Source organism: Dicentrarchus labrax, unplaced genomic scaffold (assembly GCF_905237075.1).
Source record: "Dicentrarchus labrax unplaced genomic scaffold, dlabrax2021, whole genome shotgun sequence".
In the NCBI taxonomy this organism is placed as follows: Eukaryota; Metazoa; Chordata; class Actinopteri; family Moronidae; genus Dicentrarchus; species Dicentrarchus labrax.
In genome coordinates, this window is record NW_026136719.1 from 21435602 (window position 1) to 21459755 (window position 24154).

Genomic DNA, 24154 nt, shown 5'->3' on the forward strand with positions numbered 1-24154 from the left:
CCTATCACTTAGTCTAAAATGTGGCTGTAACAGATAATTTTATTATATGTGTTTATTTCCACACACATTATTATGAATGTGTTTCACTTGACAGGCAGCTGCCACCCCATGCCAACCCTCAGATCAGCCCCTGAGACTCACCTAACTAACCACAGCCCATAATCTCTCCACACAGCAGCTGAAATATCTGTACAACTTACACAAAGACACTCAAAAACTGTTAAGGAAATGTGAACCACTATATTTCATTTTATTAATGGATTTTACTCAATAATATGTACAGAAAACAAAAAAGTTTATTATTTTTTCCAGCTCATTATCACATGAGCCAAAGAAAGGCAGCATGATCCTCTCAAACACGATGACCTGCTGTCCTAATATGCAACAACACCTACTGATTCAACCTACAGACCATTTTGTGTCCTTCCTATAAGTGTGCATTCACTTTATCTGGGGATGCAGAATTACAGCAGTAAAAGCACCAGTATCTCAACACGGAGCGAATGTCTCTCCCGTTTTTATTCTTCTGTATGATTTATGTTACGTTTAATTTGGGTTCCAATTCACACCACTTGATTGTATCAGCTTTACAAACAAAGAAAGGATGAGCTGAGAAATGTGTAACAACACAGTATCACCAATATTTGAATCCATACACTCATGAAGAGCTGCAGCACAATGCTTCATCTGTACAAGCTCCAAGTTTCTTAAAAGCACCTGTTAAACATTTGATAAGTTATAAAATTCCTTTCACCAAAAGCCACTTTGTGGCAGCAGTTACATATTGCAGTGTGTGCTCTGTAGGTTCGTTGTGTCTTTACTTGTTGGCTTTTTTGGAGCACGAGGACATTCTTCCTCTAAACACTTCAGTGTCATCCTGTATTGAAGGACTGGGCCTTCACAACTCATATGTTTTCCTTGTTGTTTACACCATGGAGGGGACTGCTCTGGGCAGTGCTGTCAGTAATAGTTTGATCTCTTTGGTGCAGTGCAGACAGCGCTCCTAAGAGTATGCTTTATGTTAATTTCATCCAGTGTTCTTTTTTTACTTATTTATTCACCTTTAATCCATTTGTTTGCCTGCTAGATTATGTGTCAATAATATCTGTTGAGGCTTTGAGTGACTGTACTGATGTCTGGTTGTCCGTTCATCCAGATCTCTCGGAGAATCCTTTCACGCTCTTCTAGCCGCTGGGCCCGGTCCAGCTCTGATGATACACACAAGCATAACAAAGGGTTAAAGCATGCCCACACACTGTCCATTCACATAACCATCACATTTCACTATTGAGGAGACTTTCTATTTAAAGTACGAGCATGGGTGTGTATGTGTATGTCTGACCGTAGGGCCCATAGATATAAACAGTCTGTGAGTGTGAGCATGTGTATAAAGATGAACTGACACATTATTAGACAAAACTCCAAACCATGGAAAGGAAAATGACTCATAGTGATGTCTCTGATTTTGATACCAATTTCTTTGAAACAGCTTCTCTCAGTAAAAATATACATGTATCAGAATAACTGCAATGTTCAACTCAGCTTGTCTACTGTTTTCTAATCCATTTAAAAAAAAAAATCACAACATAAACTGGGGACATAATTTAGCTAAATGTGGGCACAGATTGTAATTGGCCAGTTGTGGTAAAAGTATTAGGGTATTTTATGTATGTAAAAGAAGTAATGCCACACTATAAAATACATTAAGATGCATTACTGTGCAAGCTCAATACATCACATCTATAGCTTTAGATGGCATTAAAAGTACAATATAATACATGCATTCCATGAGATATACTGATGGCTGCTGTCTTCACATATATGTCATATGTGTGTGTGTCAGTGTGAGAAGTACCCTCAGCTGATGTGAACATGGTGGCATGCAGCAGAGCTCTCTCAAAGCGTCTGCGTCTCCGTGCCGATAGGTCAGACGTGTCATCCCAGTCCTCTGATTCACTGTCCCCAGCAGGCCCGGTCCCTACAGAGGTAACAACAGCAGTGCTGTCCGGATTACTGTCAATGGGCTGATGGTGGGGACAGCTGTGATGACGACGGTGATGATGCCTGTTCCTGTGGCGATGGTGGTGAGGGTGGTTACTGTTGCCATAGTGGCAGTCTGCTCGACAGTGTATCTGGAAGACGATGGCACAGAGTGTGACAAGAAGGCCGACGCAAACACCGCCCAGAAACACCAATGCCGTCCTCTCTGGTTGGTCTGAGAAACAGAGAGGATTAAAAGTTTTTAGTACAACAAAATGTTTAAAATAGTTACCTCTCCTTACTCTCTCGAGCTTATAACACACACAACATTGTAATGATGACTAGAGTGTGATCACACACAGGCACATATGGGAGTTTTTCTGTTTGGACCTACCTGCAATGAAGGTGTAAGCTGCCAGTATGTTGCTAAGCAATGCCATCTCCTGGGATACCACCTTCACCTCCATATTTGGGCTTCCTGTTGTTGGAGCACTCATGATGTCACGACTTATTGTATTCTCCCAGGGATCAGTGGAGCTCATATTTCATGACCTCCCTGCATTGTAGGTTTGAGGGGGGGTGGAAGAGAGGGAGCAGAAGATTCACAAATCATCCTAAAGGTTAAATTAAATTAAAAATTAAAAGTCTCACTCCTCTTCTACCTGCAAATTCCCACCCAAACATGAAGATTAACATCATAATAGCATAAAAACACCAATGATCTGGGTTAGAAGTGAGTTACTGCAACCTACCTTGTCATAGTCATCTAATATAATGTAAAAATGTCCCTTTTTTAATGAAATGATAGTAATCCCGTTACTCCCTAGAGGTTTGTGTGATTTGGGACTCACAGGCAGTGTTTTTCATGGAAACCAACCCTGCTCATAAAAATGCAATATTGAAGTGTGCTTTAAGAAATATGCTCTTGTAGACATTGTGTCACCAATCATTTCTCCTTATCCATGACTGAGACATTAGAGTTAATTATAGAGTACTTTGGAATCTTTGACGCCTTACCCCTTAATCTATACATCACTTCTCACTTTCCCCCTCATTATAAACATGCCTGAGCTGTTAGCCTGCAGGGTTCAGTAGGAAAGACAACCATGAGGCTTTCATAGCTGCCAATATTTAATTTAAGATCACACTAACACACGCTGATGTTGCTTTAGTGTTTTGTGAGCCAGAATGGGCTGGGCACCATAGAATGGTTAAGGATACTTCAAATCAATCAATAACTCAGTGTCACATGCCTATACCGTCCTCTGGATTGCGCACGCACACACACACACACACACACACACACACACACACACACACACACACACACACACACACACTGTGGACACATAATATTATCTGTGGACTATTCACACAGGATTTGAAAACCTTTTAGCCTTAAACCCAGTCATTGTGTCCCACTGTGCTAGGGATATACTGGTGGGGCTGGTACAATATCATTATTTGTCTTGTCCGGCTCTTCATCTGAGTCTTTTTGAATCAAGTAAAAGGTCAATAAATTCCAGTCTGTCTCTGGAGATTATAACTCAACCAGTAGGTGGCAACAAACAGCCATCAGCCAACTAACTTACTCTTTGTAGGTTGTAAATAGAGTCAGTCAGATCAAGATATGTCACTGACCTTGCTGGTGGACACACACACACACACTCACACACACACACACACACACACACACACACAAACACAATCACTCACAGGCACATTACGGATGTGGTGTTGCTGTCAAAGCCAAGCTGTTGTCATGGACCTGGGGTTGACTTAGGTCAAGTAAAATGTCTTCCTGGAGATTTTGATAAAGCAACACAGCTGTTTAAGGGTTTTAGAGTTTTGTCCTGCTGCTTTGGAAGGTCTTAACACTCAGTTACTGTAAATGTCTCTTGTGGGCTCAAACAAAAATCACAATTGAAGCCTTGACTCTGGTTTGTTTTTCATTGTTCTGGCTGACTCCAGCATGTTGATTTCTATGAGGTTAAAATATTGTCTTTCAGCGTTAACTACAGGGTTATCTAGACTGTGTAAGCAGTGTAAGAATTGTAGGTCTTTTATTCTTGGGGGATTTGTTTGAAAAGGGCTACAATCTGTACAGGGTTTATTAGAGGTTGATGCAAACACCCTCAAATTACAGAATCAAGAGAGTGTTTACATCCATCATTATTCTGTTTAGAAATATCAACTTGTAAAGCCACAACCAATGCTTAAAATATCAAGCTATATATATTTATCCTTCTTGTCCAGCTCTCGTTTAGCTGTACTGAGAGGAAAATGAAACATGGACCTAATATGCAAACATTTTCCATGAGCCTGGACATATTGTGCTTGTTTTAGGGACAACAACACTCTATCAACTAGTGCCACATACCACACCGTTTATTGTCTACACTAATGTGCAACACCAAGGTTAAATGTAGAGTAGAGCTAGTTTTATACAGCATTGTGTCTAGACATGCAGCCCCACACCCAGACTGGAACTCCCCCATACACACTCAGGATTATACCTTCAGTGTGTGTTACTTATTGATGGCTCTGATGTTAAATGTAGAGTATCTTTAACTCTGCATGTCCAGACTGTCTGATGGTAGAGAGAGAGAGAGACTAAGAGAGATGTCAGAGGGGAAAAGGAGTCTAACAGAGCTGAAGTCCTGGAGAGGACCCAGGGAGATCCCTCATCCTCTGAAATTAAAGGAGAATTGAGAAGGAAATGAGAAGAGCAAGGAAAGAGAGGAGACTCCACTGTGTCTGCTTTTCTTTCTTAACTTCTTTCTAACCAGATCTGCTCAGATTAAGGGCTCCAAAGAGACTTTAATGGAAAAGGTCTGATCACATTTCTTTATCTTACAGGATGCTTCCCTGGTTGTTTCGCTTGTGCTCCAACTTACAAGAGTTTAAGTTGTTCAAATACATCATGTTTTGAGTCCGATGGTCGGCTGTTACAAGTGATAATAATAAAAACACCTAAACAACAAGTCTGAGGAGTCACAAGATGATTAACTACTACCAAAAAGTACATATTTCTGTTTGTTCTTTTAAATATTACCTCGTCATTCTTCCAAAAACCATTCAAGTGAAACAATCTGAAAGTCTGCTTCTGTTCACAGTTTATGGAAACACCCAAATGCAAACTTCAATAAAGTAGGTTGGTAGTAGACGAGGGTCATGAGCCAAAAAGGTTGAGAATAATCCTGACTACATCAGCTAGTGCACCAATTAAAAGCTCACTGTCACACACTGTAGTTACAGTTTTGTGTAACAGTGTAAGAGCTGATAGAGCAAGAGCGTCCATATTATCATCACTTATTGGGTTCAACAACACTCAAATCCTGTAAACATTTACAATCCCCTTTAAGCATTTTCAAAGATAAATGAGAATCTCTGTCCTAAATTAGTTTTACTCTCTTTATCTGCACAATTTCAACACTTGAGTCAAGCAACATCAGCACATATGAGTGAAATTTCAAATCTGAGAGCTGTGCTTGAAGCGTGACTCTATAATTACTGTGCATCCCCTCGGCAAAGGCTTGTATTACTGACATTCTTCATTAACATTTTGTAATGTTTTTAACTTTTGAATCTCTTCTTCCAAACAAAATTAAACTCTGTAGTTGTCAGCGTTAATCCTGTTGTGAAAGAACAAACAGAGTAGAGCAGGGTTGAAAGGACGCAGACATTGATTTTCTCTTTTTGTGGAGCTTTTTTAATTTCATGAACATGTTATGATTTCCCTAGCTGACAGCTTTAAACAAATCTCATTACATGTGAATGTGTTCTCATTATGAGCTTTTTGGAACATAACCCTTTATTAAGAATCGCAAACAGGCCTAATTACTTCACGAAGACGTATCAGACGTCACGACAAACAGCCGCAAATGCTTCTATTATTATTCTTTGTCCTTATTTTGTCTTTCCCCTTTTTTTCATTCTTTATATATGTTTATATATTTAAATATATTTACTCACAGTTATTACTATTACTGTTATAATTTTCATTAATTTATTCTCCTGTTTTTTTCTTTCATTCCCAACTGCTTTTTGTGTTTGGTGAGCTACAGTTTTGTTTTTCACGACCTCAATAAAAAAACAGGAAATGTATCTTAATGTGAAAACACAATCTTAAAAAAAGGAACAGTCTTTAAGCTTTTATGTCTAAAACTGTGCAGAAGTACAAAGAAGCCAAAACTTGCATGCTGTACTCTCATGCTGTGTATCTGTAAAGACATGGCAGACGTTTAAACTTGAACAGATAAAAAATGGATGATGCTCTCAGAGAAGATCAAACTGGCCTAATTTTCAGGATGTTTACTGCTGTAAAACCTCTGAAACAGAATGTGCAGCACTCTTGACTTGACTTTTGCACTCTGTAATTAAAAATGTTGATCACAATGAAGAACAAATCTGTATTTTCACCTGTCAAATTTTTGAAAACATGTACCCACTAAAATGCTTTCTGCCTCATCCTCACATCTTCATTAGCATGAAAACACACCTCAGGCCTGTAATTAAGTTACAAAACAGTCAAAAAGCAATGCATCAAGACAGCAAGTGCAAGAGCAAACAACACAACAACAGATCGCATGACATTGCAATGCAACATAACACAACCAAACACAACACAACCTCCAAGCAATCCTAAATGCACTGACTGTCAGGGTCATTTTGTGATGTTGTGTGTAAATGCTGCAGGACATGAGTGCCCCTTCTCTCTCCAGTTCTCCCGCTTGCTCTCTCTTTTTGTCTCTCGGGTTTGACAATTTGGGTTACTGTTACTGTTACAACAAAAAGCATCACCATGCCATCACAGATAATTCACAGGTTATATTAACAGCATGAACAACACTTTGTTTTTTGTAAATAAAAACAGCTGTGATTCTTTTGTTTCATAGAGTGACTGCATCTGTGCGACATTTACGAACAAGTACGAGCAGAGAGACAGATTTCCATCAGTGTCATGTAGTAAAAAAAAAACCTACAGTAGTTTACTATCAGGCAGCTGAACATCAGTTATATAATGACATTAGTATGAGACTCTTGGCCTGCAGCCAGCTCATTACAGCCAGTCACACACTGTCCAACAGTCTAGACAACAAGTGCTGTTTGCACTGAAAACATGACTACACGAGAGGATCTATCTATCTATCTATCTATCTATCTATCTATCTATCTATCTATCTATCTATCTATCTATCTATCTATCTATCTATCTATCTATCTATCTATCTATCTATCTATCTATCTATCTATCTATCTATCTATCTATCTATCTATCTATCTATCTATCTATGTGAGAGATTTAAAAGAATAACATGGTAAATACAGAGCTACCGCCAGCAGCTAAGCTTTGCATAAAGTCTGGAAACAGGGACCCAGTTAGCCTGGCTCTGTCCAAAGGCGACAAAATCCACTTACTAACACCTCTAAAGCTCACTAATTATGTTATATTATGTGCCAAACTATTCTTGGTTAAAGCAGTAACTTTGTGGCCAATTCAGAAAAAAACGTTTTCAGCCAGAAAAAAAAATAATGAAAGCACATGCAAGCAGCTTTCTCAGCACATATGGTATCATCCTGTGTGGCACAATCACTCAATCTGTTTTTGTTCCTGCTACATGACCAAAGTCCAGATCCAACATGTCAGCAGCAAGGAAAAGATACTTTCCCTTCTTCCTCTTTTTCATAGACACTTATCTTCCTCCCACTTTTGCTCTCTGTGTCTGTGCAGTCTGATCAAATTCTTATGTGGCACAATAGCTCTTTGTTTTTCTCCATGTGGTTAAGAGAACTAAATGGTTTCTACGCCTGTTTCAGTTACACACACACACAGACGCACACATCATCCACATGCGCTCATCACACTTTAAGCGTATTTCTCCCAGTCTCTGTGTGTGTGTGTCATGCTAATGCAATGTGACAGTGGCCTTTCCCTTTGCTGCTGCACCACTACTATCTAACATGACCTGCAGAGAGAGTAGAGAGAAAGAGGGAGACAAGGAAAAGAAGAGATGAAGAGAATCTGAGCAAGAGAAAGTAAAAATAGTTGTAAGTGGAGGCTCATTACAGGACAACAACAACAATAACAGCAGCAGCAGCATCACGTGCAAATCTCACCACATGCATATGCAAACACACTGTTTATACTTACATTTCATTAATGCCAAGATGCCATCTGGACTGTGTTTACTCCTTTCCTCTTTCTCCTCTCTCCTCTCCACTTCTCCTCACCTCTCCTCCTCTCTTGCCTCCTCTTCTTCCCCTCTCCTTCCTCCTCCTCTCTGCTCTGGTCCTCTCCTCTATCCGCTCTGTACTCCTCTACTGTCTCTGCTCTCTACTCTCTCCTCCCCTTTCCTCTCCTCTCCTCTCCTCTCCTCTCCTCTCTTTGCCTTTCCCTCAAAGAAAACACTAACAGTATAATTATATGTATAAATCTTCTGTGTCCTCCCCCTGTTGTCAGATAGGCCCACGTATACAAGCCTTCCTCTCCTCGTCACTCTCTTAGTAGATACAAATTAAAATTTTTAGTCATTCATGCCTTCAGTTCTTCTTTCCTGGATGCAGTACCAGAAAGAGGGATGTTGCTCTGACTGGTTTTTACAGAGTGGAGTTTTCCGATATTCCATTTTAGTTTTTCCAGGTTATTTTCCAGACAGAGAGGCAGAGGTCAGGTCCTCAGGGCAGAAATATGACATAAAAGCCCCCGATAGGTCGACCAAATCCCTCTCTTCTCTCTCTGCCAAACGTCTGCAGCCCTCTCTCTCTCTCTCTCTCTCTCTCTCTCTCTCTCTCTCTCTCTCTCTCACACACACACACACACACTCAATCACACACAAAGACATGACACGTGCATATGCTTGTATATGCAGATTTGCTGCCTCTGCCCTCTTGGTTTCTCTCTCTTTCTGTAAGGAGTGAGGGAGGGACAGAGTCACAGAAAAGCAAACTGAATGCTTTAAAATTCTCATTGGGAAATATTGTATTTCATGTGTAATGCTGAAAACCCACATGTGCCTATATGTACATTTACAACGTGTGAATTTCAAATATGATGACACGTGAAAATGACCAGTGCACGTGCAATGTTTTACACTGCAAACTATGCGTGCCTATTCCATGTGAATTTATCACATGTGAAATGGTGTTCAATGTGTGATGAACATAAAAATGTTCAAAATATATTTTGCAACATTTTCAAAACCAGTGTTACGAAATGCTTTACACACAACAAATGACTGAACTTTCTAGAAGTATGGGAATGATGTTGTAGAACAAAATCAACAATTTTCTAAAAATAACTTTATATCAGATAACGTTTATGAAAATTTTATCAGCCAACCTGTCATCTTGGCAGGTTATTTTTGTGCTGATATTATGCAACAGGGAAAAGCCTGAGAAACCTTCCTGCCTCTGGTTGTGGGTTGACAGAATTATCCAGGGCAACAGCTCTCTACAGGTATATGAAAAAAACATTCAAAGGTGTACTTAAAACAGTCTGCGGCTTTGCTTTTAGGTGGAAAATGCATTATTGTTAATTAGTAAAATTAAAGTAAATTAAAGTTATACTACCTGAGGGGGACATGGGCATGGCCAATCTATCCAACAGCTGTTGTAACATTTCACCCAAAACCCCAAAATGTCAGCCTCATTGTGGAGCTGGAGGCAATGTCAGCAAAGCAAAATTTTGTGCAAATCCATCTAACATTTGTTGAGATATTTTGGCCCGGAACAAAATGGTGGACCAATCGACCAACAGTTGCCTTCAATCCCTCACATTGCTAATATCAGTTGTAATCCCTTTGGTCTGTTTCATGTCCCTCCATTTTTCGCCTTTCATGTTTTTTTCTGTTTTTACTTCCCCCCGCTGTTCACGAGTGGGTTGCCCCCCCCCTTATATCCATTCAAACTCTTATACAAATCACTGAATCAACAACTTAACATTTGCCTCTGTAAAGGTTATTAGAGTAGTCGGTAATGCACTGTTCATACAATATTTAATATTACTCTAAAGATCAAATTGTGATACTGGGTGTGCTTTAGCCAGTCTGAAACCTAAGCACATTTTAGCCCACTTCTCTCAACAGATTGCATAATTACTTGAGAGAGAACATTACAAGAAATTACAGTAATTTCTTCATGGTTGTTAAGGTCTTTATTATGCCCTGGGTTGAAGAGAAAGGCAGAAAACAGACCTTTTCCTTCTGGCCTCTACACTGCGAGAGGGCTACTGTATCACAGAATAAAAAACAAATGAATAAAACATAGTCCCAGGTCATCTGTAAATAGTCTTCAGGGCACCCCTCACATTCTCTCCTCATCCTACCATCAGAACAACCTCACTGCCTTTCTTCCCTTCACCTTCATCGTCTACACTACATCTACTCTCTGTCTCTATCACATTAAAGGTCTTTCTGATGTTTTTGTTCACCCACATTTGCATACACGAGAGGTCGGAAGTCAACTGCAATAAAACATCACATGTTGTTGTATTAGGCTGCATCAGGCTGCACATTTGTAATAAACTGGTAACTGAGTATATTGGAAAGTGTTTCGGAGAGGTGAGGCCTCGATGAGCAGAGGGCCGGGACTCAAACTAGAGGGAATAATGCGATCTAAACATTGTTCTACATACAGAAAGCACAACACATACACCACTTACATCCATAATGCATCCATTTGTTCACCTCCTGCTCAGTGCGATGAAATATTAACACTGTTAACTCTGTGCAGTGTGTTCTGTGGGGAACTGTTGTCAGTCATCTCTGAAATAGCAAGGGACAGGAGTTTCAGATGCTGGGTGGCAATGCTGGACCTACATAACAGTGCAGTCTTTGCTCCACTAGTATTTCATTTCATTATTCATTAGCTGGACCTTCAGTGTGGGCAGTCTCGTCTCTGGGTCAGTTTCAATACAGATTAATGTATATAATATGTACTGATACATTTAAACAGAAATATTAGGAATAACCAAATTGAGTTCTCAGCTTCTTGTATTGTATTTGTTCAACCCATTCAAATTCAGTTATGAATGTATGTAATATCTGCTAAATGAAGAAACTAGGAACATTTTTGTTGTTTAAATTTGACAGGAAGAGGCCTGGCTGACCCTCTCTGTGAGCTTTCTTTGATATGGACTCTCTCTTTCACTCTCTGTCATTCTGTTGCTACAGGCCACCTTTGCTCAGTGTAGGTTTTTGGCCAGAACACAGACCTCTCATTATTTTTGAGTTCTTTCTTTCTTTCTTTCTTTCTTTGTGTGTGTGCGTGTGTGTGTTACATAAGACAGCTGTTCATGTGGTGATAATCAAATCATTCCCATGACTGAGTCAAGTGGAACTGAGGGCCTCTCAGACTCATCCTCCATGCACATCTCTCTCGCTCTCTCTCTCTCTCTCTCTCTCCATACTGTCTTTCTCTGTCTCCATATGTGTTTATTCCCTTCTGTCTGTTTTCCTCCTCCTGCCTCTGAACTACTCTCTTCTTCTGCTTTATTGCACTTCTCTTTTTATACTTTACCTCACTCTCTAGCTCCATCAACCCGTTCCCAACCTTTAGCCTTACCTTTTGCTATTTCTGTGTGCCTCTACTCTTACTGTACCTTTATTTAAAAGGGAAAGTCCTATGGAAAGACGATTTACTGTATGAGTCGTGATTTATTTTTGCATGAGAGCTATAAAGAAATATCTAAAAATATCTAACTCAAATTGGCAGTTAGATACAAAATATTAATTTGTTTTAGTTGGCAGCCATGACAAAGTTACATTTCACCTATATAGACAAGTTGAGGGAAAAATCTGGCTCTTAAGCTGCTAAATTTTAAACTTTCTTCACCAGTTAGTTGCTTATGAGAGCTTTGGCATGTTAAAATATTTTTAATATTGAAATTTTTAATTTTGAACATCATAAGTTTGTCTAGAGTTTCTTTCTTGCTCTCCAAACCTGTATATTGTCTCCTGAGGGACTACAAAGGGCACACTGACAGTCTGCACACTGACAGTCTGCACACAGTATATAAATATATACTCAGACATACATGACCTTCATTGTGACTACCTGCAAACAACACAGACAGACAGACAGACAGACAGACAGACAGACAGACAGACAGACAGACAGACAGACACAGGAGAGCTGTCTGCCTATTTTCATCTCTTTACACATGTCCAATTTGAGCTTTCCACTTACTAGACAAATTAAATTAATGCAAACACTCTGCCTGCCTTGTAGTAACTGAATCAAACTATTTCACACTCTCATATAAACACATTCTTTCTTTTCACTGTGGTGCAGTATTATATCCATATCACAGGCATCCTCCTAACAGTGTATTTACAGTGACATGCTTCCAAAATGTTACTTTTTCTTTGGTCATTTAAATCTTTAACCAACAAGCAATATAATCTATTTTTACATTTTGTAATTTTTTGGTATCCAAATATTTTACATTACAGGCTACAGTTATCTGTAATTGTTAAAGTGTCATCTGAGATTATAATATTGGAGCAATATATGTATAAAATTAAAATCCTTTTTTGAGGTCGAGTGGTTCTTCTACGTCTGGGACACATTGGTTTTTAATCAAGTATAAAGGAATTAGTTACCACAGGTTACTACCATTTATATCACCACAGTCCCACTGCATTAAATCCATTATACCACTGTGGGACTCAGAAGGTTGAGTTCAGCTGACTTGGTCGACTCAGTTACGCAGCTGTGTGTGTTGCTGTCAGCCTCTCGCAGAGCCACTCAGCGTGGTTACATAATGACTGTTGCTCCTGTGGACCCAGAGCCAGTGGAGGGTGAAGAAGGACTTAATGAGGTCTATTGGTGCGCACTGACAAGTCCACACTGAACTTCACTGAGTCCGTGGATGGACACCAACACAAACCAGTGAGAAATAAAATCAAATTTTATATTGAGTCTGGTTTTATTTTTTTTTACTAAAATAACATTAATAACAATTTAGTCAAATATTTGATTAACCAGACAAAACAAGACAGAGTTTATGCTTGTGATGTAGTGAAATAAACCCTATGTCCTCCCTACACTGAATGTTAGCGCTCAAACATGTAATTTCACTTTATTGTAGGCATCTTTAAAAAAAAGCTTGCATCATGATTAGTGTATTCACTCTACACAAAATGACAAATAAAAATAAAATAACAACAATAAAGGTTGTGTTGTGACTGGTAATGTTTGGACGGTGTAATTATGTACAAAGGCTGAAGTGGTGTGTTTCGGACAAAGTTACTTAGATAATCAGCGTTTGAAAGAAATTACATGAAGTTAGAGTTGCGTTTACGATTATCACCTGTGACATAACATCCAGATGAGTGTCAGTCTCACTTGTTAACATACTTCTAAATGTCTAAAGCTGAAGTTTAGGGGCCATTCACCCCTTATGTTCTGCTGCAAGAGGTGGGGTGCTGCAAGTTTTAAATGCTGCTTTAATAAATCGACAGTTTGTTCACTTTTAATGTCTTTAATTTGACTTAAGAAACCCTGATTCAGAGAGAGCCACATGGAGGCCAAAGTGAGTACAAACAGCAGGTTCCAGACTCCAGGCTGATGGGACAATCTGGGTTATAGAGGCCATAAACTCAGTTAGCACAGCAGCAGTCAATGCAGAAGGCTGCGGAAAATAAAAAGTAAAACAAAAAACACAAACTTGTACCACCTCTACACAGATGAGGAAGGTAGTCCAGTCTATTTGCACATTTTCCACAAATTCAAAAAAAAAAGTTAATACAGGACTTAAAAAGAAAGTTTTGTTGCTTGAATAAGAAAAATGAATAAAGTACAAGAGCACAAAACAGCAGGCCTACCAAAACGACTAGTGACCTAGTCTACTTACAGTAAAACTCAATCATACAGAATCATCTAAGATGTTATATTGCCTTTTAAAACCGTATCAACATGTGTCCGATGAACACATCTTTAATATTTGACGTCACACATCTTCAAAACAAACCCAGTGGATACCAACTGATTATCCAAGATGTCACAGCAAGCAAAGCCGCTCCAAACCTCTGGATGGTCACACACGCATAAATTAAGAAATAAATACAACACTTTTTTGTTAATATCCGCTCAGAGTTAGAAAAGAAAAGAAACTGGATGTAAAAGGACAAAAAGAGTAAAAACATGATAGAAGACACCAAAAAGTTAACCGACAACATAAATAAAAAGCTTTTACACACTATATCCTTGTAAAGTTTTCATGGCGGATGTTTGTAAAGGGCAACTTTTTGAGGCAACAGAGATGGCTAATATTGCTGTCAGTGAGACGAGGACTGGAGAATGACACTTAAAAATCTCTGGCAGCGTAAAAGGTGTAAAGAACAAAAATACAAGATACAAAATACTGTTTATTATTGCTGACAAACTCTCTTGTCTATCTGTGTTGCCTCTAAATATTGACATCCTCAAAATCCTCCATAGTGAAGAGGAAGGCAGGAACAGGTGTAGAAGGAAAGGGAAAGGAAAATGTTCATCAGTAGAGTTTTTCATACCTGTGTGTTATTAGTTGCACTCAAACTTCTTGGCCGTGGCGGATTTTGCACACGAAAGAAAACAAGCTACTAAATATATCCAGAGACCAACAGCATCCCAAAGAACTGACAGATTTTAAAAGACTAAAAAGATGACTTGTATTAAGGCCAGAAGTTATGAATTAAATCCAAGAGTTACAGCATCAAGAGCCCTCGGCTGAAGATATTTGTTATATGTTGCTATATCTTAACTAAACGTTAAGTAGACTTCTACACTCAAGACATGCACACACACACATAGACACGCACACAACAGATTAACAAACACTCAACCCAGAACAGCATATCCTGAGATCTTCTATCTACAGTAGTAAACTGACTCCAGACCAGTCGGCTCGACAGAGTCCGTGTTGCGGTCCATCATCTGCCATCTACTGTTTATGATTCGCTTAACGTCACTGTGAGAAGACGACATGTTACGGATCAGACAGTCTCTTGAAAACCATCAGTACATATGTACATATCTTGTAAGTTAAGAGAAAACACTTGTTAGCTCAGCTTCTACTCATTAAACGGCCTTGGTTGACCAGACTTGGCAAAGTGTGTCTCAATCACTGAATATTCAAAACCCAACTGTTGTAACTACAGAGCTGTGAGAGTCTAGACAGTAGAGTAGATATGAACTTTCTACTGATAGCCGTATTACTTTATTAATAGTACTGTGGTTATCTGCTTCTAAACTGTCTTTTTTCACTTCTACCTCCATCTGAAGGTTATAAATTATTACAGAAGGACCCAGACTCAACTCCACCACGCGCTGCGTCTCCACTGTGGCTGCGGTCCTTCCTTTTAACTCCTTCAGAGCATACAGTACGTATTGGTCGGGTGCAAACAGCTGCACCAGTCAAAAGAGAAAAAAAAAAAGAGATCTGACTCCTATTGTTGGGTTTCGCTTCCCTACTGGAAGACTCAGGTGACATCAGAAGAGGTATTACTAGTGCTGGTTGACATTAATATATTTAGGCATTGTGTGTGAAACACAGTTCAGTTTGATTAGGGTATCTTAGTCCATATTAGGCGTGTGTGGGGAACCCTCCCGAGTTTGTTTAGGTGAGAAAAAGCAGCTTTTCTTATTTGGTTACTCTGCAGGAGGAAAACGTCTTGGTAGAAGACTCCATTATTATTTCAGTTCATCCTATACAGCTACTTGTTTGCATAGAGCTGCAGGTCGAGGCGGACCCACACTTCCCCCGTAGGAACCTCGTGCAACAGAAGACGACGTGTCACTGGTCCCTTGTTTTCAAACTCTTTCTTTATGGTTGCCACGGGAACCTCTGTCCGACCGAGAAAGTCTGGTATAAGAAAAGAAATAGAAAGGAACATTTTAATGGGAGCTTAAAAAGAGCTCAGAATAATAATACAGATGAACTGATCCCATCCTATGTGCGTGGGGCTCCAATGACAAAAAGGTGAGAATTAGGGACTCGTGGTATTCAGACATTTTAATGGTGTAATAATGATAAAAACCACTGCGCACAGAAGGAATGAGGGCGAAGACGAGGTGAAAAGGAGAGAAGAAAAGGGAAGAAATTAGCAGGTTACTGACCATCAGGTGAAAACTGGTCTCTTTCAAAGATGGTGATGCAGAGGACGTCCTGGTAAAGGTCTTTGATGTGAAACTGACAGTTGAAGTTCCACTTGGGGTTCAGAGTGTCGTTGAGCGTTCTGGACGTGAAGATCTGTGTTCCCATGGTCACTTCACAGTATGGGTTACTTTTACCTGGAGGACGACATTAAGAATGTTAAACAGCGTACAATGACACAAAACTTGAGAAAGCATTAAAATAATCAAGTCTAACTGCAGCATTATCTTGTCGTCATTAGGTAACCATGAAGCAGGGATTAAAATCTGGATTCTACCATAATAATTTAAGTTCATTCTGTAACATGAGTGTATCCACGCTCACCATTGGGTTTGCCCGCCTTGAGTTCAGTGGCCTCCAAGATGGTGACGAGGAGTCTGCCGATTCCACTAGCCTTCACAGATCGCGCTGCAAACACACACAGATCAATTCACTCAGAGATCATCATATATTGACTGCCATCAGTGCGGCTGTGTGAGCGCAGAGGCAAACCTTGATAGGCCTTTTCCCTCTTTTTCTTTTCTGTCTCGATAAATTCTTCCGATGCAGCCTTGATCTTCTGAACCCACGCTGTCCTGAAAACACAAAACACGCACAGTGATTTTAAAGGCCTCCAAACACACCCAATCTCTGTGTGTGTTTGTTTACACGAGTGCGTGTACAGCTACCGTTCATTGATGTTGTCGGTCCTGAGTATATAGACTCTATCGATGTGTGAGATGTGGAAGGTGGGCTCATCGCTGGAAGGATCTGGCAGCTTAACCAGAACTTCATTTAGCAGCACAGGCTGCAGGAAGTAAAAGATTACACGCTGTCAAACACCAACATTAAATGTGACCAATGAACAGGGAGACATTTTATACGAATTATAGACTTCAACGGCCAACCATGGGCATAAAGTACCCAGGGACCTTTACACTACAATGTAACCCAGCCTCTTTTTATTTCCTTTTTGTATACGATGTCAAACATTTCATATTACCTACGATGACCCTGTCTGTTTGATTTCGTCAAAAGTTAAAAAAGCAACAACAACAAAAAAAGTGTGCGTGTCTTACCGGCTTGTACATCTTGAGCTGTACGTTGTTCTTGTTGCTGAACAGTTTATCAGGGCCAGACGAGGTGAACTGTTTGGACGCATGAGTCAAAAGCAGAAAGTCGTTGAAGAGGAAAGCCCAGAGTTCCTTGTTGCTCTTTGCCTTGTACATCTGAAAAGAAGTGATATTTATATATATATATAATATTTATAATCACTGCAACAATAATTAGACAGTAAGGCGAACTAAAACCTATTTACTTGACATTTTTTATAGTCAACTGTTCAGCATAAGAAGACATTTAATCCTTAAGTCAAAAACCCAATATCTACTTTTATATAACAACATTAATCATGGTGATGTATCATCATGCTCTGAGATCCTTCTGTCGGGTCTCTGCTTACTGATCTCTACTGTGAAAGTTTCACTGTGTGGTCTGCGGCTTGTAACATGTAACCACGACATCCCGAGATCTGACGGTCATGTTTCACGTTTCATCTCCCTGTACTCCCCGGTCTGTCTGCTCTCTGTAGCATTTTACATTTAAAAATATTCATTCAGTAAAAAAATGTTAATTTCTCTGGAATATATTAACCCACCAGAGTAATTCACTGCCTCCAGTTTCTGCAGTTTCAGACACACAGTTTTACTCACCTTGCCGCTGTGGAGCAGTATCCTGGGGCCCAAACAGTTGGTGAGAGAGTTAAAGACCATGTTCTGTTGAAAGACAGAAACTTGTTCTTTAGATTAGGTCTAATGGAAAATTCTCTTTTGATACTACCAAAAAGTTAATCGAGCTAAATACTACTACTAAAAATAAATTACTTGATTTATACAAAACTCTTAGTTTAATACCTCTGCAGCGCCGTCACACTGTACGTGGTTCTGAATCCATTCCAGTCGGTCAGAGTTCTCCTTTTCTCTCACGCCCTCGTTTACCTGTTTTTACAATTATTCAGAGAAAACAATAAAATTCAAAGACCAGATCTTTTCCACACAGAAGAGAGTAAGAAGGAATAAGCAAGGTCATAGAGAATTGAGAGAATCAAACCTGTTGACAAAGTTCTTCAGCCTTCTCCAGAGCTTCTTTAAGAGGACCTCGGTCAGCATGGCCCTCTGCAGTGCACTCCAGGATCTACACACACACACACACACAGACACACACAGACACACACAGACACACACAGACACACACACACACACACACACACACACACACACACACACACACACACACACACACACACACACACACACACACACACACACACACACACACACACACACACACACAGTTAATTACACGCAGTAAGGTCAGTATTTGAACCACTTAATGAGACACGCTCATGAACACGATGGCCTACGTTTTTGATGTGCAACGGGTAGCGTGTGATCCTCTGCATGGGTTTCAGCAGGAAGCTGGACAACGGCATGCCTTTACACCTGTAGTCTGTGGCAATTTTCTGGTGGGAATAAAAGACAGTGTTAATAAAGAGAAAAATAATCTTGTTTTCACCTTCATGCGTGTGCCTGGTTTCTAAAACAGTCTGCGAGAATGACTTTAGGCCAGTTTCAACAGAGGTGGAGTGTATTTCTGATTGAACAACAAGTTAGCTATAAATGGGAAATATTAGGAAAAGTAAGAAAACAACTAAAAGAGGACAGGAAGTAAACACATTTCCACAATTATTCTGTCACTCTTATGTTTATTTTCTTATAGTTACACCTTCACTTCCTTTCCTTGCTCACTCCTTCCTCTCCTTCCTACCTTGAGGAAGTTCTTGAAGTCCGGCTCGCTGTCAATGCGAATCTGGAGCAGTGTGGCTCCGTTGATCTGACAGGAGCAGAAGCGGATGTAGGGCTGCATGTGGGACAGCTCAGCAGCCAGGATGTCTCCGATCATCTGCACCGGCATGTTCTCCCCGCCCGTCTTCTTACGAACACGTAGTGCCCTGCACACACATAAATGCACATATGAAAACCCAAGCAGCTCTGTGTTTTTAACATTAAAATAGCTGCACTTGTGTATAATTAATCCACTCAGACCGACTGTCCCTTTTAAATCACATTCGCTCTGTGATATTTACTTGAGAAACTTAGTGTTGCAGGTCAGCAGTTCTTTCCAGTTAACAAAGATCATGCTCATCTCTGCTTCCTTCACCCGGCCCGACTCCAACATAGGCTTATGGAAAACCTACACACACAGACACACACACACAGACACACACAGACACACACACACACAGACACAGACACAGACACACACACACACACGTCAAGATAGAAAAAAAATTAAGGATTTACACACACTATGTTCTGCCACAGCATGTAATTGTACTCAGTTTGCTGTATATATTTATACACAAGTTATTCAGCAGGACATGTGTCTGTTACCTCCAGCACTATCTGCAAGTCTTCCACGTATCTCTCCTCAGTCTGTATCAGCTCATGGATGTAACCCTGTCTCTTCTTCTCCTGGGGGCTCAGTGAGTCCAGGCTGTTCAGGTCTGCACACCCTGCAGGAGAGGAGGAACACACAAGAGAAGGGTTTGTATTACTTGGACAGATAAATTCAACCAGTGCACCGGCCTCAACGTAAACCAAGTCATTACTTAAACCACAGCACCGCCTTTACTGCCTCCTGCTGGACATTTGGACAAAAACAAAACGTTGATGTATTGACTGTTTCTCAAGTGTATGTGCACATTACTGAAGTCATCAGAAAGGGAGACGATGGGAAGAAGAAGAAGGGAAACATGAAAGACGATAATCTAGATCAGCACAAGCACACACAGGCACACACACACACACACACACACACTTACCTGATACAGGGTGTCCATTGGCCCATTGTGAGGGTTCCGTATTAGCTGACTGTTGCTCCCTTACTGAGCCTTCACTTTCCTCTCCCTCTCCTTCTTCACTCTCATCATCTGTCTCATCCCAAAGGTTTAGAAAGGTAAATCTGCTCTGTAAAGTCATCACTATGACTCCAATTCCGTCTCTCTAATATTTTAGTTAGCTGTCTGTCTTCCGTTGAGTTTGCTCACAGTCTGATTGTTCGCTGTCCCTCCTGTCTTGTTCGTCTCTTTCTCTTTCTGAACTGCAATCTTGGTATCAGACTAAAACTTCTGCCAGACCAAATCTGTTTGTACCAAAACAGGAAGGGGGATTCTTTCTTTCTCTCTCACCCTTTGATGCATGTTCAGAGTGGAAAAGGCTTTTTTTTCCTTTTCTAGATTTTAGTGACTTCTGCCACTATAATAAATCTGGAAACTTGGAAAATTTGTCCAGATCAGATCATATTAGCACAGTTGAGGCTAAAAAGAAAAAAAGAAAAGTGTTGTCTAATTTGGATGTTTGACTCTGCATCACGCTGAATACAGGTGACTAAAACAGCTGAAAAGGTTGTTCACATACCATATATATCTGTCCATCTTAATCATGTGTATTGTGTTGACAATATAAACTCTGCATACAACACACACACACACTCTCTCTGTGTAGAGGTGAACTGATATTTCAACAACACTCGTCATCTCAAACCAATTTTTATTTTTTGTTTCATTTCAGAATCAGAAAATATATTAGATACATCTTCAAAAATAGTTACACCATCTTGTACCACAAACGTTCTAAATATATATATTCTCAAATCAGTTGTGCTAACAGTGCCTGCTGCTACAGTATGAACCTTTAATGCAGCTTTCTGCCAGTGTGGTTTACTCGATTCTACTGCAGCCTTTCACAGATCTGAGGGAGGTTTGTGGTAAACTGAGCCAGGTAACTTCTGAATTAGATGAGAAAAAAGAAAAACAGTGGCTACAGCTTGTGCAACAATTTGATGGTGGTTAACTAAAGTACTGAAACATCTTTCATTTGATGCCAGTATTCATCAGACTGAACACAGGAGTCACAGAACCTCACGTGAAGCTTGCATAGACAAGTGTTTTCCACTTGTTGACCTGAATAAAATGTATCCACAGTCCTGACAATAACAATAACTATGTTATTTTTTCATTCACTTTTTGAGCAAACAAAAACATTTAGAGCAGCAGCAAAACGGCATTCAGTTACTATAAGGTGCAACAGCAGCAGTTTGTAATATCACCCCTGGAGGCAAAGTTCATGTCAGTCAGTGACTTTGAACAGTAAGCCATATGGCGAAGAGTCGCTTCATCTCATTTCAAACCTACTTATGTTCCTTCTATCAGTGATAGCAGCTGATCCAATTATGGCTTTTGAATGTAGAGGACAAACTGTACGCTTCCGCTTGTACCATTTATTGTCCAAATTAAGCTCAACAGAAGGTTTTTTAAAGGCATAAAATCCACTGCAAAATGGTTATAGTTAGCAGAGTTTCCATGAGGTGAAAGCAAAGGCTAGGCAACATTTTATCCACACAAGTTTCTGACTCAATCCTGTACAAATGTTTCGTGGAACATCTCTATTACTTTATTCCTTCCTGAACATTTTTTTCTTTGATGGATTTAAAAAGTCAAATAGCCACATCATGCCTTGTTTCAAGCATTTTAAAAACAAGTGCAGAGTGCTGGGTCCTTTATCGATCATTATATCCACAGGCATGAGAGTTATAGAACGAGGCTGAATATAGACACATCGCTGAGGAGAGACAGAGACACAATATTGGGTTCTGTGTGAGCTGAAGACTGTCAGAAAACTGGACAGTAAGAATGGAAAAAAGTATAAGAAGAATGGAAAATGAAAGAAAAGGAAGAAAGGAGAAAGGAAAAAGTGAGTGATGTGGGATGAAAAAAAAGGGAAAATAAGCATGTTGTGAAGAGAAACAAAAGGAAGGAAGAGGGACAAGCCACAGAGAGACCAACTATCCCTCTGTGTCAGATGCATGTTCGTATTAATCACATGATGATAAGCATCATCAGTTCACAATCAAAATAAAAACAGAGGAAATCACAAAAGGCACTGAGGCTTTAACAATTCATAGAATCAGCATTGAGAGTCATCATTAAGTTGTTTCAGGTCCTGGTTCATTCACAGGCAACAGGACCTGTCAGTATTGTTTCCTCTATCTCACACACACACACACGTTCACTCTGTTAACTCTCTCTCTCACACACACACACACACGTTCACTCTGTTAACTCTCTCTCACACACACACACACACACGTTCACTCTGTTAACTCTCTCTCACACACACACACACACGTTCCCTCTGTTAACTCTCTCTCTCACACACACACACGTTCACTCTGTTAACTCACACACACACACACACACACACACACACACACACACACACACACACACACACACACACACACACACACACACACACACACACACACACACACACACAGTAACATTAGCTCAGTGGGAGAAGTTAGTAGAAAGTCCAGACACTCTGCCCCTTCAGAGCAGTGTGGAATAGTGGGTCTCTCTGAAGTCAGGAGTAGGAGAGGAAGAGGAGGAGGTGGAGGAGGAAGAGGACTTTCTACCGCCCTGGAAGGAGAAAGAAACAGAAGCAGAGGGAAGAGAGAGAGAGAGAGAGAGAGAGAGAGAGAGAGAGAGAGAGAGAGAGAGAGAGAGAGAGAGAGAGAGAGAAAGAGAGAGAAAGAGAGAGAGAGAGAAGGAGAAATACAGATTGGGGAGGGAGGGAGGAAGTGGGAAAAACAGGGGAAATAGTCAGTGAGAAGAGAGGATATACAGATAAAGAGATGGGTGGATGAAAATATGATGATGAAAATATCAGTGATGGCAGATGGAGGTTGCATAGATGAACAAAGTATTAGTAAGTCACACTTGACAGTCATCAACTATATTTTAAAATTTGATTTGGAATTGAATTCTGATGCAGTCCGTAAGAAGAGGCAGCAATGTTTGTACTTCCTTAGGAAGTTAAATGTTTTTAATGTAGAAAATGATGTCCTTGTTTTATAAGTCGTTTATTGAATCTGTTCTCCCTTTGTCTGTGATTGCTTGGTACAGTAACCTGAACAATAGGGATAAAAACACCTGAACCATGTTGTTAAGGTTGCTGGGAAGGTGATAAGTGTCCCGCAGACATCCCCGATGGCTATCTTTGAGGAGCAGGTTCTCCACAAGGCCATGTCCAAACTGGACTACAAACCACCTTCACCTTGAGTTTTAAACGCTTCCCTCAGGCCATATATTTAGAGTAGTAAGGTTGAAGTGCAATAGTAGTAAAAACTAATTTGTTCCTTGTGCAATAACCCTGCTTAATTTGTACATGTAATTTGAGATGACATCATTGTTGAATGTTTTACTGTATATTGTATGTACAGGAATCATTTTTGTGTTTTAGTACTTTTTGTTTTTGTTTTTTATATTTGTGAACTGAAGAACATGGGAAATGGAAGATGAACATGGTAGAAGAGCGTCTATGTTTTTTAAAGATGCATATTTCCTTTCATGAATAGTCATGATAATATGTTGTTAAAGAGATTTACTCACATTGCTGGCTGGGGTCACAGTCCGCAGTGGTCAACGTAATGTAATTGGTGGGGAACAGGCCAGTGGTCCCGTTGATCTCTCCTTTCCACCAATCTTGGTCGGTCTTGTCTAAAACGTTGATCAGCTGACCTTTGGAGAAGCTCATTTCGTCACCATTCGCGGCTGTGTAGTCGTATTTGGCTATCACCTGACAGACTAAGAGAGAAGAGCACAGTGTGTGCCACCATTACTTTAGCTCTTAACCTGACTTGGGAGAAATGTGGTGTGTGTGTGTTTGTGTTCAAGCATTCAACCTTTATTTATACTCAAGAGATCATTGAGGGGGGGCGACATTGAGTCAATTTACAAAGAGAGTGTGTGTGTGTGTGTGTTACCTGGTTGGAGTGCTGGTGTGGACTTGCCACTGTTGGATCCCAATACTTTGACATGAGAGGCAGGGAACCAGCCCTTCTGACGTTTTTTACCACGGGCCTAGAGCCAGAAAAGACAAACAAACATGGATAATGAAGTTTCAATCAGACTGATCAGGGATGTTGGCAAACAAT

At 40.1% G+C, this 24154-nt stretch overlaps 2 protein-coding genes across 3 annotated transcripts in view; both read right to left on the minus strand.

Moving 5' to 3' along the window:
• Nucleotides 1-220: 220 nt before the first annotated feature.
• On the minus strand, nt 221-8359 carry eva1a (eva-1 homolog A (C. elegans)). The gene is made up of 4 exons (XM_051380267.1): nt 8135-8359; nt 2375-2536; nt 1856-2215; nt 221-1208 (listed from the first exon to the last, which is right to left on the minus strand). Exons 2-4 carry the CDS (start codon nt 2520-2522, stop codon nt 1096-1098), a joined length of 621 nt encoding a protein of 206 aa, XP_051236227.1. The 5' UTR covers nt 2523-2536; nt 8135-8359; the 3' UTR covers nt 221-1095.
• A 5086-nt stretch (nt 8360-13445) lies between these two features.
• Nucleotides 13446-24154, minus strand: part of itsn2b (intersectin 2b) — a 31617-nt gene continuing 20908 nt past the window's right edge. For both annotated transcript variants that reach the window (XM_051379184.1, XM_051379183.1), the window contains exons 26-40: nt 23984-24080; nt 23610-23804; nt 19549-19670; nt 19242-19348; nt 18923-19106; nt 18519-18617; nt 18206-18289; nt 18010-18093; nt 17809-17871; nt 17176-17325; nt 16786-16904; nt 16610-16692; nt 16442-16525; nt 16081-16254; nt 13446-15826 (exon numbers count right to left, since the gene is read on the minus strand). In XM_051379184.1, the coding sequence (XP_051235144.1) occupies nt 15678-15826; nt 16081-16254; nt 16442-16525; nt 16610-16692; nt 16786-16904; nt 17176-17325; nt 17809-17871; nt 18010-18093; nt 18206-18289; nt 18519-18617; nt 18923-19106; nt 19242-19348; nt 19549-19670; nt 23610-23804; nt 23984-24080 (1794 nt within the window). In that variant the 3' untranslated portion in view covers nt 13446-15677. The remainder of the gene's footprint in view (nt 15827-16080; nt 16255-16441; nt 16526-16609; nt 16693-16785; nt 16905-17175; nt 17326-17808; nt 17872-18009; nt 18094-18205; nt 18290-18518; nt 18618-18922; nt 19107-19241; nt 19349-19548; nt 19671-23609; nt 23805-23983; nt 24081-24154) is intronic.